Consider the following 17,625-nt stretch of genomic DNA (forward strand, 5'->3'; position numbering starts at 1 on the left):
GAGTTAAGATGTGTTATTTTTAATCCTCTTATAAATCTTAGTTTGGATGACTACAACCGCCGGGTCACGCTGTGTAATGGCACCTATGAAGGTTTGCTGAGAAGAAATCAAGTGGGAAGAAATAGTGAGAAGCTGCCAACCTTAAGAAACATACAAGACTGTCTGTCTCTGCAGAAGTTTGACAATCCTCCTTTCTTCCAGAACTCTACCTTCAGCTTCAGGTTGGTGCTTTGAGCTCAGCCGACTGGCACTTACCATACTCATAGGTGTTCATGCCTGGGCATGTAATGGACTAGAATAAAATCCAGGTGTAGGAAGATATCTACAAAATAAGCACTGGGGAGGTTAGGAAGGGGTTGGTGTTAAGAAAGTCAGAATGCACCTTCTGTAACTGTTTCTCATATCTTCTGATTTAGTTTCTCAGTACCACTTTTTTTTTTTTTGTATTTCTAATTTCTGTGCCTAAATAGATACAGTCTTTAGAATCAGAGTACCCTATTAAATATGTATTTTGTTTTTTTTTAATTTATTTTAATTGAAAGGGTGAATGACAAAGAAGGAAATATAAATAAAGAAAGAAAGATCTTCCATCCATTGTCTCACTCCCCCAAATGCCCGGAAGAGCCAGAGCTAATCCAGGTCAAAACTGGGAGCCAGGAACTTCATCCAGGTCTGCTGTGTGGGTAGCAGTAACCCAAGTACTTGGGCCATGATAAGTTGCTTTCCAGGCGAATGAGTAGGAAGCTGGATCAGAAGCAGAAGATAGCTGGGACTCAAACTGGACTCTGGGATGTGGGTGTCCCAAGCAGTAGCTAAAGGTGCTGTGCTACAACACCTGCCCGAGACATCGTGTTTTTAAAATGCTCATGCTCTTTTTCTTTGCTTTCTTCTTTCTGTAATGTTGACATTAGAAGCTTATTGGCCACAAACCTTAATCTTGTGGTCTGAGCTCTCAGAGGAGTACCATAGGCAAAATTCAACTCAAATTGAATGCAGCAGTATTTAGTACTTGAAATTTGAAGGCCAACTATTAATTTTCTTATACCAAAAAAAGACTAAGAATTATTATGGAGCCAGCATTGTGGTGTAGCACCTGCACTGCTGGCATCCCATATAGGCACTGGTTCAAGTCCCAAGCTCCAAGCTACTCCACTTTTTTTTTCTTTTTATTTATTTGACAGGTAGAGTTATAGACAGTGAGAGAGAGAGAGACAGAGAAAAAGGTCTTCCTTCTGTTGGTTCACCCCCCAGATGGCCGCTACAGTCGGCGAGCTGAGCCGATCTGAAGCCAGGAGCCAGGTGCTTCCCCCTGGTCTCCCATGCAGGTGTAGGGCCATCCTCCACTGCACTCCCAGACCACAGCAGAGAGCTGGACTGGAAGAGGAGCAACCGGGACAGAATCCGGTGCCCCAACCGGGACTAGAACCCGGGGTGCCAGTGCCGCAAGTGGAGGATTAGCCTAGTGAGCCACGGTGCCTGCTGCTACTCCACTTCTGACCTAGCTCCCTGCTGATGGCCTGGGAAAGCTGCAAAAGATGGCTCAAATGCTTGGGCCCCTGTTACCCATGTGGGAAACCCGTAAGAATCTCCTGGCTCCTTGCTTCAGCCAGGCCTAGCCCTCACTGTTGAGGCCATTTGGGGAGTGAACTATCAGGTGGAAGACCTTTCTCTCTGTCTTGCTTTCTCTCTGTCTGTAACTCTGCCTTCTATATAAAAAAACTAAGTTTTTAAAAAAGAATTACTAGATACATATACAGAAATAAAAGATGGATGGTGCTTCCAAGAAGGGGTGCTGAATAGATTCATGGTCTTCGCTAAAACTGAATTCTCTCTCTCTTAACTGTCAGAGGCAGGGTAGGTTGAACCTAAGCATCAAGGCTGTGCTAAGGGGAGCAGGGCTCATGATTTATGCTAGGGTAGAACAGAGCCCACAGATGGTATCAAACAAAGGTAAAGAGTTTTGTTAAAAGTGCTATCAAAATAGGTCTGTCCCTACAGAATCGAGTTAGGGCAGTAGTTCTCAAAATGTGGTGCCTAGGCCACCCTAATTGGCATCATCTGGGAGTTGATTGACATATACATTGTTAGGATCCACCCTTTGTCTCCTGACTCAGAATTCTTAGTCTGGAGCCTGAAGTCTGTGCTTTTCTCCAGTGAGTCCAAGGTGTGCTTAGGTGTGAGCATCACAGACATAGGGTGTGGACATTTAGAATTTCTTGAATAGGGATTTGAGGAACAAGAGAGAAAGGTGAAGGGAATCTTTGGATATGCTTAGAATGTTGTATGGATTACAGTCAAGCTAAAGTTCTATTTGGTTTAGAAATATGAATGTAAGATTATATGTTAATTCAATATTGATTACAGTGTGCTGGGCAGGATTCTGAGCCCTGGCAGTAAAAATTATCCAGAAAATGTAGACTATGTGTTTTAAGGGCATGAGAGAAAGATTTTAAGGTAAATTTGTTTCCTCCAGAACACAAAAGAGAGATGGTTCAACTGAGCAGGTGGAAAAATAGCATTCATATGCATCCCCTCCCCTTATAGAGGATTATCTTTGAAGATTGGGGCTAATTCTTAGTCAATTAGCTATGACAGAGCTTCTCATATCCCTACCATTCCTATTAGAAGATTGTGATCAAGTCTGGCAACAATAAAGAGATTTTTATCAGCTTTTGCCCGTTGTCACTGACATGCTGGTTTCTCCTAGGAATGCCCTGGAAGGGTTTGATAAAGCGGATGGGACCCTGGACTCTCAAGTGAGGAGTCTTCATAACTTGGTACACTCTTTCCTGAATGGAACAAGCGCTTTGCCACATTCTGCTGCCAATGACCCTGTTTTTGTGGTACGTTCAATGGCTCAGAATAGTGAAAATTTTTTCTAGATAATACATCGAGTTTATTTGTATTACCATAAGTGGTGTTTATTTTTGGTGTGAATAATGTGATCTATGAACCTATAAATTAATTGTAATTGCTACCATAGAGATGCGTTTATACCTCGCCACCTCTCTTCATCAAAAACCCGTACTTTTTAGGGATGGTCTGCTTTTTAATGACCTTAAATAGGAGTTTACAGTCCAGAATTCATAAATTAGAATAATGCTATCATTATTTTGTAAAATTTATATCATGAATTTGCATAAATGATACATGATTTTTCACTGGTGAGATGAAGGCAGCTTTAGTGAATTCCCTGCATGAAAGAAAGGTTTTGGTAGCCAGAAGAGGGGAGGAAAATGGAGAAGGGTCTGGAATGACGAAGATGACAAATGCCTTCAACAACTTTAATATAAAAACCCACATTAGTGTCACTTCACTTCATTTGTTGATAGGTTTCATGCCTCTGAGATATAAGACAGTAAAGAGGAGATGCATGGTTCTTGAAAATTCAAAGTGAGATGAACTCCCTTGATATAGTTGAATCTGATTTGGGTTTCACCTAAAAACAGAAGGACAAACTTGACAATGGGATTATGTTTCAGTATCGCAAGTTTTACTAGTTTTTGAGATATGTTCACCAAGGACTAGTCCTGAGAGAAACAGAAATGGTGTAGGGGTATGATAGTCAAGGTCTCATTATCCAGCTACGCTTAGCCAATGCCCTGCATCCAAAGACTTCTAGAAGTACATCTGCGCAGCAGCCCCTTATCTATGATTTTGCTCTGGTCTCAGTTACCCAGAGTTAACCCTGGTCCAAAAATATCACCATGGATCAATGAGGAATTAAGATGCTTTGAACGAGAGACAGACCACTTTCACAAAACATTTATCCCAGTGATTATTGTAATTGTTCTACTTTATTAACCATTTTTGTTCAGCTCTCACTGTGCCTAATTTATACAGTGAACCTCATCATAGGTGTGTGTGAGAAAAGACAACAGCTATGAGGTTCGGTACCACCAGGGAACTACTGAGAGTCATGGCACATGTATCCTGCACATAGGAGGGGATGCTGTGGTTGAACGTGGGGGCTTTATTCCTGCTTGTGTGGAGCTGCAGGAGGAGCTGGAGAGCCGCAGTGGGTGTCATAGAAGCCTGGCAGGATATAGGCTCATACTAGGTTGTTTGGGGCAGGGCTTAAGGCGTTTTGCTCTGGACAGAATGCTGTGAAGAAGCAGTGTGATTTTATGGTGGGGTGTGCCACTATTATGTACGTGGAGGGAAGGTTAGGCTGGGGTGGAAGCTCTAACTGCTAAAGCTGCAGCAGTCTTTGAGGTTATCCAGGAGAGGGCTGTTGGGTATGTTCACAGTGTTCACGCTTTGCCTGTGCTTGGACATGGCTGTGGGCTCGTCTTGTTTTCATCAGAGTGGCCTTGTCTGACATTGACGTTCTATGGGGGCTTGGAGCCTACCTGAGAACACCAGACTGCTCCTGGCTGTCAGAAGCTGCCTTTTCCTTCTCAAGTACAGCTCACTCAGTTGACTTAGTGTTCAGACAATGTACACATTCGAATTTCAGCCGCTGAGCCCCAACAGTGTTTCTGCTTGACACAAGCTTACCTCACCATAATTCAACGCCATCTGTTTTCAGAGGTTTATGTCTTGGATAGATGGATAAAGGAGCAATTACAAGAGAAATTTCACCTCTTGTTCTTCTTTATTTTGCCATCTTTTGGAGTTTATATTATGCAATTTAGATTTTACTGTGGTAAAAAACCCACAAAACTATTTTTTTCTAATTTTTTCTCCCTTGAATGTGAATCTTAGCAACATACCTCAGACCACGCTGACATGACAAAATGCCACAGACAAGTTTATAGTTCATGGTTCAAGTCTGTGATCAAAGCACATCTGACTTGACTTCTGGTAAAGGATCGCTCCCAGACCTTCTAGCTATGTCCTTATGTCGTGGCAGGAGGGAGAACAAGATTTCTGGTGTCTCTTCTTCTAATGACACTACTGTCACATGACAGCCTGACTTTTATGATCTCATTAAACACTAGTATCTCCCTGTAAGGCCCCTCTCCAAATGTAGGCACACTGAGGATTAAGACGTCAATGTATGGGGCCAATGCTGTGACATAGTAGGGAAAGCCTCTGCCTGTAGTGCTGGCATCCCATATGGGTGCTGGTTTGTGTCCTGGCTGTTCCTCTTCTGATCCAGCTCTCTACTTATGGCATGGGAAAGCAGTTGAAGATGGCCCAAGTGCTTGGGCTTCTGCATCCACATAGGAGACCTGGAAGAAGCCTTGGGCTCTTGGCTTCAGATCAACCCAGCTCCAGCTGTTGTGGCCATTTGGGGAGTGAACCAGCAGATGGAAGACCTTTCTGTCTCCCTCTCTCTGTCTATAAATCTACCACTCAAATAAATAAATAAAATATTAAAAATTAAAATGAAAAAAGGATTTCAACATATTAATTTGGGTGGACTATTCAGTCTGCCATACAGTGAGTCCCCAAACATCAGTTTGTAGCATTTTGTTTTGCTGAACTCCAAGGAGTCTGTGTCGCATAGCAGAAGGGACAACGGATTACAAGACCAGTCAGTTTAATTCAGTACTTACTTGTTCGATCTTGGAAATGTCAGTGAACAATATGGAGCTTCTATTCCCACTCGCTTCAAAGTGTGAGTCACATGACTCAATCTCCTGGTGGGAAAAAGTGTTGTTCTCATTAAGTGATTCTTAGTAGACTCAGATAATATGAAGATGCTTTAGAACCGTCAAGGGCAATAAAATGTTATCATAAAAATGATAATCTGTTTTATGGTAGCTGGTGGCAAAGAATTAGAGAAGTATGTGTTGGATTTCAATTTTCAATCTTTTAAGTTTCCTTATCTTGTTCTCCATAATGGCATAGCTGTGCCCCAAGGCAAGTTAATAACAAGGACAAAGTCAGAGGTATTTCAAGGGTGATTTATTATTTTATTCAACAATAAAAGGTGACAAGAGGAGAGAGAATAAAGGTGTAGCTTCCAGTGACTCCAAGCTTGCCCAATGGCGTGAGGGGTGGGACTCCCAGGTCTAAGTAACTTTTTGGCTCTTCAGATAGCTTTAAGCACAGCAGAAGTGAGCTTCAAGAATCCTGAGACGGAAGCAGTCAGTAGAGCTGTTCCTTTGAAAAAAATACTTTTCTCTAATACTTGTGCAGAGCGTTAATTGGAGGGGCCGTCAGGAGTGCAGAACGTTGGTCCCAGCCTCTAACCAGGTGGGGCTGATTTGTGAGGGCCACAGCCATCTCTGCTGTTTTCAAGAGCGCCCGTCCCATTGTTCAGTGGATCTGAACTGACATTCCAGATCCCGGCTCTGGCTGTCATCTCAGCTGGCAGCTTATGCCAAGCACTTCTGGTATCTGCTTCCTCTGCTGTTTACCCATATGATTTGTCTCTAAATAAATATTCATCAAAATATATTTTTCAGCTATACAATTTGTACACATAATCCATATTTATTAAAAAATGTCATAATACTTCTTATCCAGAACTGCAAAATATTATAAGAACAGAGACATCATCTGGCAAATTGAAAATTACATTCCTAACATTGCTCCTCTACTAAAGGAAATAATGTTGATGCTATTATTCCGATTTGCAGCATCGTAAGTTTCCAGGACTGTTGAACCATATCTCTTTTTGAGGAAACCCACCAGGTGCACAGGGTTTAGTACTGTTTTTCTGTAAATGACCAGATGGCAGATATTGTAGGCTTTCCAGGCCAGATGATCTACATTGCAGCCACGCAACTCTACCCTTGCAGCATGAAAGCAGCTGAAGACAAAACATAAACAAGTGAGCACTGTGTTCCAATTAAACTGTATTTACAAAAACACTTGGTAGGACCTATTTGGTGCTCAGGCTTTAGCTTGCCACCCCTGCTGTAAGGAACCAATGTTCCTTATTTGCAGTAGGGTTATTTCTATGGTCATATTTCTCTCTTTGCTGTAGATGGAAGCCCCATTATAACTTCCTGGTTGAGGAATTCTATAACTTACATGTAGTTCAAAGATGCTAGCTGTTTAGTCATCCTTGTCTTCTTTTCTTTGATAATATGTTATCATATATATATATATAAATATATAGAAAACCACTGCTTTCTTTGTGATAGTTTTAGAACTCACAATTACTTTGTTATTTATGAAGAGTTTTATGTTGAAGCCAATTCAGCCTTAAATGATTTGTGTGTGTGTGTGTGTATGTTTTGAGATCTAGGCGTAAGCATTTCAGTTAACAGAGTTATAGCTTCGGGAATTTCAAATCACAAGGCCATTCATGCAAACACATTGCACATGACATTTATTAGAATTACTTTGTGAAATCTCTTCAAGCAAGAGAGATACAAAGTTGTGTAGGATCACAATAATGAGTGAAAGAAGGCAGAATGTTAAGATATAGGAAAAACTCTGAACCAGTTGATGAGAGTCTTATAATTCCTAAGGTAATTGAAGCAAAGCCACACATTTATCATGGAAAATAAGATTAGGCCACAGGAATGCTAGGTAGTGCTGTCTTCAATATTAAATTTAGATAAAATACAAAAAAGAAGACGACCAATGAACTGTAAAGTTAAATAGCTAACTGCCAAAAAAGAAACTGTGCAATAGAACAGTGATATTCTTCCCAATTTGTAAAGACACTGTAATTAAAAGTGTATATGGGGATGGACATTTAGCCTAGCAGTGAAGACCTGCACCCTACATTGGAGTACCTGGGTTTGATTCCTCATTGCCGCTCATGACACCAGCTTCCTGCCAGTGGAGCCTCTGGCAGGCAGCAGTGATGGCTTGAATAGTTGGACTTCTCCCACTCGCATAGGAGACCTGGATTGAGTTCCTGGCTCCTGGCTTTGACTGAGTTATTCCTGGCCATTGAAAGCATTTAGGAAGTGAATTAGCAGACAGCAGCTCTCTTTTCTGTGTGTCCCTCTATTTCTCTTTCTCTCAAATATTTTTTTTAAAAGCATAATTTGTTGATTCCATATGTTGGCCTCTGTGAATAGTGTTGCAGTAAAAAAAGGATTATAAATGTCCTTTTGATAAACTGAGTTCATTGTTTTTGGATTTATACCCAATAGGAGAATTGCTGAATCATGGTAGTTCTATTTTTAATTTTTTGAGGGGCCTTCATACTTGTTTCCATCCCACCAACAATATGTAAGGGGTCCCTTTTCTCCACATTCTTACTAATACTATTATCTTCTGTCTTAGTGAATGAGACGGTATCTCACTGTGATTTTGGTATCTCCTTTCAGAAAGTGCCTTTCCTTTGGTGAGTTCTACACCCTTCCATTCCCTCAATGGCTGAGGGGTCCACAGGTTGCATGGATGAAAGTCGCTGAACAGTTCACATTTCTTTTTCACCTTGCACACAAATTCTAGGAGGACTAAGACACATACACATTTTTCTTACCACTTACATTTCTTAACAAGGACAGTAATTTGAGAGTACTTCAAAATATTTGTGGAAAAAATGGAATTAAAAGATAGTTTATTTTGGAGCAAAAAATTTTGAAATCCATACTTTTTTAATTTTAATTTTTAGAAAGACTTATCCTATTTATTTATTAGAAAGGTAGAATTACAGGGCAGGGCAGGGGAGAGATAAGATATAGGGAGGAAGACAGAGAGAACTTCTATCCGCTAATCCCCTACCTTCTAAAACGGTCATAACAGCTGGAGCTGGGGCAGTATGAGGCCAGGAGCCACAAGCCTTTGCCAGGTCTTTCACGTGGGCGCAGGGGTCCAAGCACCCTGGCCGTCCTTTGCCGTTTTCCGGGGGCTTCAGCAGGAAATTGCACTAGAAGTGGAACAGCCAGGAACTGAACTGGAGTCAACATGGGCTGCCAGTGTCTGCAGGTGGCAACTTCACCCACCATACCACAATGCCCACCCCATACTTGGTTTTTATAATGTGTATTTTGGTGAATATTTTGATGATCCTTCATGCTAAATACTTCTGAGTTGGTATGACTTTTATTGAAAATTTTAAAAGAAACCATGTGAAATTGCTTTTATTCCACAAAAATGAAACACTTAAAAATTGATCCATTTTATTTTTCTTTAGGGAAAAGCACATTTTTAGAAATGCATATATTTTTAGAAATTAAAAAATTTATATCAATTTTTATATTTAATGGTTTATTTATTTTTATATTATATATATTTGCAGTAATATTAGTGGAAAATGTTTCAAAATGCCCATAATTCTATCTCAATTTTTAGTTTCTTTTCATATCTTTTATACAGTTATAATTATCAATTATCATTATTCCTTATCATTTTTCTCTACTATTCCAGATGTATTTTACAAATAAACATATAAACATGTTTTATATGTTTATCCAAATGGGAACATATGCCATAGACACTTCTGTGCCTTTATTTTCTCTTCCATTTTTACTTGTTTTTACTATGTATCAGTTCATAAAAGGCTTTCTGATTCCTTTTTTTTGGCAGTAAGATATTCAGTTATATGGATTTTTCCTGAAATATTAACCAGTCTCCTATTTATGGATATGGCCTTAGTCTGTTTTGTGTTGTTATAACAAAATACCTGAGGCTGAGAACAAAGGGAAAAAGTCTTATTTAGCTCAAACCTCTGGAAGTTCAAGAGCAGGACGTGGGCATCACTGGCAGATGCATGTGAATGAAGCGCGTGTGACAGAAAGGAGGCAAGAGAGAGCTCAGACAGCCAAACTCACGTTTATAAGAACCCACTCCCACTGTAAACATCCAGTTCTGCTAGAGCGAGAGTTCACACTCCACCTCGAGAAAGGCATGGGTCCGTTTATGAGGGCAGATCCCTCGCAACCTACTTGCCTCTCGGTAGTCACAACAGCCTCTCAACACAGCTGGGAATTAAATGTCATCCTGAGATTTAGTGGGGACAGACCACATCTAAACCATAGCAGGTGTTTAGGTAGTTTCTGATCTTCTGCTTGACAACCATGCTGCAGTAGGTAACCCTGAACATTAAGTAGATGGACTTGACTCACTGAATTAAAGGGTAAACAAGTACATTTGAAATGCCATAGATATTGCCAGATGTCTCCAGAATGAGGACACATATTCCCTCCTCACATGCATGTGTCAGAGTGACAGCAACACTCCCCCATTATGCTCTTTGTCCCTGTGTTATCAAACTTTTTCATCTTTGTCAAACTAATAGATACAGAATTTCAATGAGTTTTAGTTTGCATTCCTGTCCATATAAGCGAAGTTCAAGATCTTTTCATGCATTTAAAAATTTGTTTGCATTTCCTTTTCTGTAATCTGTTTATGTAGGATTGTGATTTCAGGAAACAGAAGAGAATAGTAAAGATTCAAAAGAGTCAGAATTAGTGAAAGTAATTTGTTCTTTATATAAGTAAGTAAAAACTACAATGTCTTCTTTAGATATTTTTTCTGTAAAACAATAATCTAGTCAAATAAAGGTATATTTTCTAGGTTTCATTGTGGGAAGCTAATGTGATCCCTGACGCCCTGTCTAACCTAGAGAAAAGTGGCCAACGTTCCATAGAAGTTTGAAGAACTTTCGTTAGGAGACTGTTCATGACTGAGCCTTTGTTCTGTGACAGCCCCTGTGCTGGATATTGTTGTAATATTATTCACTTATCTCCACAAAACTATGGATAGAAAACTACTTTCCTTTTTAAATATAGAGAAATAAAGGTCAAAAAGGTTGAGAAATGTGTTTAAGGTCATACCCACCAGTAAGTGACTGCAGAGAGATTATGAAAACAATTATTTTACTCAAAAATTTCCCTGTGTCTGGTCTTCTAATTACAATCTTGCATTTTGTCAGTTTAAACAATTCTTAACTTGATCCTTTCACTGTTGCATTCATTATGGCTGTGGTAATTCACTCCTGTTAGATCATGTTAATAGGATTTAACACTAATGGGTGAAATGCAGGCCTGAAGAATTTTGCTTTGCTTTTGAAAAGATGACTATTAGTTTTATTTTCAGTATGTATTTGGTTTTTAAAATTCCACATTTCTTTATTTACTATATAGTTTAAAATACTATCTTTAAAATTTATTTTTCATTTTATTTGGAAGGAATAGGAGGAAGTAGAAGGGGGAATGGAGAAAGAGAGGGGGAGAGATAGAGAGGGAGACAGAAAGAGAGAAAGAGAGAGAAATCTTCCATCCACTAGTTCACTCTCAAAATGCACACAATAGTCTCCCATATGAGTGGCAGGAACCCAAGTACATGATCCATCACCTGCTGCCTCCTAGGGTGAAAATTAGCAGGAAGCTGGAATTGGAAGTGGAGTAGGGACTCAAACCAGGCTCTCCTTTAGGGAATATGGGCATCCCAAGCAGCGTCATAGCTGCTGTGTTAAACATCTGCCCCAACATATAATAACTGATGTACAGTAACTTCCTCCTAAGTAACATACCACGATGAGTTTTATAAGAGCTGGGGTGTAAGACATGGTGACTGATGGCCTGTTTGGGAAGTGTGGGAGGACTGGCATGGCTCAGTATGGGAGACTGCTTTTTTAATTCGGCAGTTGCTAAGTGCCACCTAAAGGAGTTCTTTTCAACTCTAGGCTCTGTAAGGATAACATAGACTCTGTTGAGAAGAACCAAACCTCTATAAGGTATGAATTATATATACTTCATTATTGATCAAACAAAGTATGAATAGAATGACAGCCATAATTTACATACCAATTTAAGCTGATTCTGGTTGAATTTCCCTCTCCTCGACTTTTGATGATTCCATAGCCAAGAATGACCTGGGGTCATTTAGTCTGTACCTGGAGTTCCTTTAGCATCACCTTGGTTCTCTCTCTTCAATATGTGTCGCTCCCCCTCTTCGTGGAGGAACGACACAGGACCCTGCGCTGTTCTTTCGTCTGCTCGGCCCTCCCCGGGTTTGCTGCTGGTTCTTCCCGGGTTGGCTACTGTCCCTTCCACCTCCGTGGAAGGGCGGTTCCCCCTGGCCGCTTTCCCCACTTCCGCAGGGGAGCGGCACACTGCCGGCCGGCTCTCTCGGGGGCTGCACAGATGTTCCCCTTAGATGTTCCCCTTAGATGTTCCTGGTGCAGGCCGTCTCTCTCCTCCTTTATAGTCCTCCTCCGCCAATCCCAACTCGGCTGCCCACACGCCGAGTACGCTGCTCTCCAATCAGGAGCAAGTCCTACAGTTTATTGGTTGAACTGGAGGCAGCTGTGTAAAAGCTGTTTTCTTCTCTCCCAGCACCATATTGTGGGAGAGCAGATGCATAGAATAAGTCTTAATTCCAGTAACTTAGTCTAGTCCGAATTGCTCCCCACAAATATGTATTGTTTCCTTCTGATGCATATTGATCTGGCCGCTTAAAGTTGACAAACAACAGCAGAACTCTGTTGTAACCCTCTATTTTCATCTGTTAGAAGTTTGATCTTTAGTGTTGTCGCCCCCCCTCTTCATGGAGGAACGACACAGGACCCTGCGTTGTTCTTTCGTCTGCTCGGCCCTCCCCGGGTTTGCTGCTGGTTCTTCCCGGGTTGGCTACTGTCCCTTCCACCTCCGTGGAAGGGCGGTTCCCCCTGGCCACTTTCCCCACTTCCGCAGGGGAGTGGCACACCGCCGGCCGGCTCTCTCGGGGGCTGCACAGGTGTTCCCTCAGATGTTCCCCTTAGATGTTCCCGGTGCATGTTGTCTCTCTCCTCCTTTATAGTCCTCTTCCACCAATCCCAACTCTGCTACCCACACGCCGAGTACGCTGCTCTCCTCCAATCAGGAGCAGGATCAGCTCCTGGAGGTCAGCACTCAAGTTGGCAAGAGGCAGCTGCGTAGAAGCTGTTTTCTCCTCTCCCAGCGCCATATTGTGGGAGAGCAGATGCACAGAATAAGTCCTAATTCCAGTAACTTAGTCTAGTCCGAGTTGCTCCCCACAGATCCCCCTTTCTTTTTATTTTTGGCGTTGATACGCGCCTGTCTTCGGTGCCCCGCGGCACACACTCTGCTCTGCTTGCTAGAGTTGCCCACAGGTGCTTACAAGTCCTATCAATCAGGCAAACCGAATCCGGGTCCTCTCTTCGCCATGTTGTGAGGAGGTTTTTAGGCGCTGATGCGTGCCTGTGTTCGGTGCCCTGCAGCGCATGCTCTGCTCTGCCTGCAGGTGCTTACAAGCCCTAGCAATCAGGCAAACCGAATCCAAGCCTTCTCATTGCCGTATTGTGGGGAGACTTATTGGTGTTGATTCGTGCCTGTCTTCGGTGACCTGCGGCGCATAAGCTGCTAGCCGCCCGCAGGTGCTCATCGCCTCACTAATCAGGCAGACCGAATCCAAGCTCTCTCATTGCCATGTTGTGGGGAGGCCTTTCTATTTCTCTATTTCTCTATCTCCGGGCATTCCTATTTCTCCCATTTTACTTCTATCTTCCAGCATTCCTATTTCTCTCATTTTACTTTTAAACTTCTGTTTCTCTTATCCCTGCGGCTTCCCGGCGCCCGCCCCGAGGCTGCTTCTCGGCACCTCGCCCCGCGGCAGCTTCACGGCTCTGCGCGGCTTCCCGGCGCCTCGCCCCGCCGGCGGGCTCCCGGCTCTGCGCGGCTTGGCTTCGCGCGCACACTCCGCGGTCTCCACACCCCTTTGCGTCCGCACCACGGCCTCGCGCCAGCCCTGCGTTCCCTATTTATTCACGCCCCGTGCTCTCTCTGCACGCGGCGGCTTCCGCGAGTCACACAGCGTAGCTTACGTCTCCGCCACTAGCATTCAATCCAAGTTCCCTGGACTAACCTGGCGAATTCCAACCTGGCGGCCCACATCTCTGCCTCTGGTTCCAGATCTTCGCCTCTTGCTCCCCGGGCTGACTTGAAGAATTCCAAGATGGCTTACGTCTCCGCCTCGGCCTGCACTTGCGGCTTCATCCTCCCTAACATTTTTCTCTACCTGGTATGTTTCCCTAAGTTTTCTTCCAACAATATTCCTCCCTCATTTCTCCTGGCTTCTCCCCACAGTCCGTATCCAAGTCTAAGTTTCTTATAGGTTTCACTTTCACTTTCAACCTGCAGTCCGTATCTGAGTCTAAGTTTCTTCTTGCTTTCACTTTAAATCCTAACTTCTTTCCCACAGTCCATATCCGAGTCTATGCCTAGGCTTTCGATAGCTTCTTCCGGCACCTTCTCTGTCCGGCTTTTCCCTAGGCTCTTTGCTAGTCTCTCTCTCCGGTATTTTCCACTTCTTCCCGTTTCTTCCCTCCTAAGTTTCCTATCCGAGTCACGGCACCATTATGTCGCTCCCCCTCTTCGTGGAGGAATGACACAGGACCCTGCGTTGTTCTTTCGTCTGCTCGGCCCTCCCCGGGTTTGCTGCTGGTTCTTCCCGGGTTGGCTACTGTCCCTTCCACCTCCGTGGAAGGGCGGTTCCCCCTGGCCACTTTCCCCACTTCCGCAGGGGAGTGGCACACCGCCGGCCGGCTCTCTCGGGGGCTGCACAGGTGTTCCCTCAGATGTTCCCCTTAGATGTTCCCGGTGCATGTTGTCTCTCTCCTCCTTTATAGTCCTCTTCCACCAATCCCAACTCTGCTACCCACACGCCGAGTACACTGCTCTCCTCCAATCAGGAGCAGGATCAGCTCCTGGAGGTCAGCACTCAAGTTGGCAAGAGGCAGCTGCGTAGAAGCTGTTTTCTCCTCTCCCAGCGCCATATTGTGGGAGAGCAGATGCACAGAATAAGTCCTAATTCCAGTAACTTAGTCTAGTCTGAGTTGCTCCCCACAAGTGTAAGCCTTATTTCTCAAGGGTTTGGTAATTAAATTTCTAATCTCTTAATATTTTTCATGTACATGCTATTATATATTATGAACAATGTACAGAGATCTCAAAAAGTTCATGGAAAATGTGCATTACGAAAGAACTGTGCAATAATTTCAAAATTGTTTTGTAACAAACTAAGCTTATCTCTTAATTCCATTTCCCACAAACTTTTTGAAGTCCCTCATAAATTGCATGCATTTCATCTCTGTGTGTGTGCCTATTTTGTATACAATCCTATTATACAAAGGTTTGCAGGAGGGTGTGTTCCCCTTGTAACTCCTCTGAAATGCCTGAGAAATACTTTCTATTCTGTCTGCTCAGGGGGCAATGAGAGGGTAGATATGGAAAGGTGGGGAGAGACAAATATACCAACGTGGGAAACACATGCCACCCTTGCTGAGCACTGCCTAGAAGAGACGATTATTGTTCAAAGTGCCCCTGTGCCTTTTTTTAAATCTATGATTATGTTTTAGTATGTTCAAGGTGCTTTAACAAAAATACCCTAGGTTGTTGGTTTCAACAACAAACATATGTTTCTGAGCATTCCAGACATTAGGAAGTCCAAGACTGAGGTACCAGCAGATTTGGTGTGTGGTAGACTCTTCCTGGTTCTTAGAAGACCATTTCCTAGTTGTGTCCTCACGTGACTGAAAGGGAGAAGGCACTCTCTGGGGTCTCTTTTATGAGTACACTAATTCCATGTGTGAGGGATTTACTCTTATAGCTTAATCACTTCCCACAGACCCTACCTCCTAACACTATCACATTAAGAGTTTCTGACAGAGGATTCTAACAGATGAAGTTGGGAGAGGGACGCACACATTCAGTCTATAGGAGATCATTTCTTGTTCCCCTGAATGGACTACCTGTGCAGAGCTTAACCAACTAGTAGAAGCTTGGGTGTTGCTTAACTGTTTCATGCTTACTGTATATGGCTTATTTAGGGACATGAGAAGCCAACATTCTGACTGTTTCAAATCCTTGATAGAAGAGGCAAGAATAAATAAATACTTCCCCCAAGTAACAAGCACAGTTAAATGTATCTTTTGGGAATTACCATTTGGAATTCTATTGCTCAGAAATTCTGACTTAACTTTTTTATCCATGTCTTCCACCTTAAGTTCTATATTGGCGTTCCCATATGCATCTGTGTTCGTGTCTATCACATGACTTTTACACACTCATGTCTGAATTCTCAGGTCTGATTCTCAGAGAATCAGCGAAGTATCATGATACCACAGCATGATTCGCTCTGATTACAAATGATGTCTTCTGGGTAGTAACACATGAACTCAAGTGGAAAAAGGCAAAGTGTACTTGCCTTTGGTAATGGACACACATCTATGCAGCCGCAGATTTTTCATGGCTGCTTTTCTCCAGGCACAGAAACCCTTCTTTTCACCAGTGTGATAGGAATCTGAATTTACAGCTACCTAAGTTAAAACCCTTTCATAGTAAGTTTACCCTCCAGTGATCTTCAAAAAGAGATGCACACATTCTTAGATTTTATTTTCTTTATGCCTGCAAGGATAGTATTTGTTGATTGATTGCTTTCTTCTGCAACAGTATGTTAAATTTTTTTTTACCTTGAAAGCCCACATAATCATGTTTTCTTCAATATTGCCTCCAAGTTGACATTTAGTGTTTTTTCTTTCATGCACCTATTATTATTTTTTGGAACAAGATAGAACAGATTCATATAACAAAATTTGGAGCCCCATTTTTGAATCATTCAGTTTCTAACATCAAAATGCAGTTATGTATCTCCATAGCAGATAAAATGCAACAACAATATATTTTTACTTATCTTTTACTTCTTATCCTCAAATGACCTTTGGCCTTTATACAAATACTGACTGAGTTCATTTTCAATTTGTGTCTAACAAATATACTGTTTGCTCCTCAAGAGCCATTCAAGGTCTCTTGTTGAGAAACAATGTCTGCAACTTTAACAAAAATACCTAGTCTATAAATTACACTACTTCTCTTTCCAGCCTTGGATACATTATTGCTTGTTATTATTGTTTATTGTATTCTTTGCATATTCTTAGTATTTCTTAATTACAAAAGAAATATACTAACCTTTCCTAAATTACATTCTATAAATTGTTGAATCTCTATATAGTTCCTTCTAGAACATTTATTGTATAATGTTCTAAGCCCCTCTGTGACTTATCATCTCCCATTGTTTTAACATGTTCTTTTACTCTACAGACTGAACTACTTTAGAGTCTTGTTCCTCCCTAATTATTTAGACTTTACATCGGGTGAATTATGGTACTTTACTATAGTTATTGTCCTGCGGCATCACTGAATCTACTTCTTCCTTATATCATGCAAGACTCTTCTTTTTCTCATAACATTCTGGCTTGAACTTAGAGCATTTCTAAAAGCTCATGATTGGTCAAAGGTCAAACTGTATACCTTCTCCCCATTGTTAAGACTTGAGCCTGTTCTTTAGACTTGATTTCTCTGATTATAGTTTGTCCTGAGAATTATAGTATTTCATTATAAGGTGGTGGGGTAGATGAAACAGAATATGGGGATTAAGAATTCTGAATTTAGAAACAGACTTCCTGAGTTCAGATTCAAATATTATCTGTGTAATCTTAGACAAATCACTTAACATTTCTGTGTCTTTTATTCTTCATGTACAAAGTAGGATAATAATGTGATGGACTGAATTATGTCCTCCTCCAACCCTCAAATTCACATTTTGAAGCCCTAATACCTAGTGCCTCAGAATATAACTTTGTTTGGAAATAGATTGGTTACAGATGCAGTAAGTTAAGATGAGATCATACTGGAATAGGTTAGGTCTCTAACAGGAATCATGCCTTAGTCCATTGTTTGCTGCTATAGCAGAATAACATAGACTGGGTATGTTATAACCAATACAAGTTTATGTGCCTTATGGTTCTGGAGGCTTAAAAGT

At 41.8% G+C, this 17,625-nt stretch overlaps 1 protein-coding gene across 2 annotated transcripts in view; it reads left to right on the top strand.

The window, feature by feature from the left end:
• Positions 1 to 17,625, top strand: part of DCT (dopachrome tautomerase) — a 121,115-nt gene that overhangs the window by 93,623 nt on the left and 9,867 nt on the right. For both annotated transcript variants that reach the window (XM_051849930.2, NM_001297493.1), the window contains 2 exon segments: positions 42 to 221; positions 2,708 to 2,843. In XM_051849930.2, coding sequence (XP_051705890.1) covers positions 42 to 221; positions 2,708 to 2,843 — 316 coding nt within the window.

The sequence above is a fragment of the Oryctolagus cuniculus genome, chromosome 9, assembly GCF_964237555.1.
Source record: "Oryctolagus cuniculus chromosome 9, mOryCun1.1, whole genome shotgun sequence".
Taxonomy (NCBI): Eukaryota; Metazoa; Chordata; class Mammalia; order Lagomorpha; family Leporidae; genus Oryctolagus; species Oryctolagus cuniculus.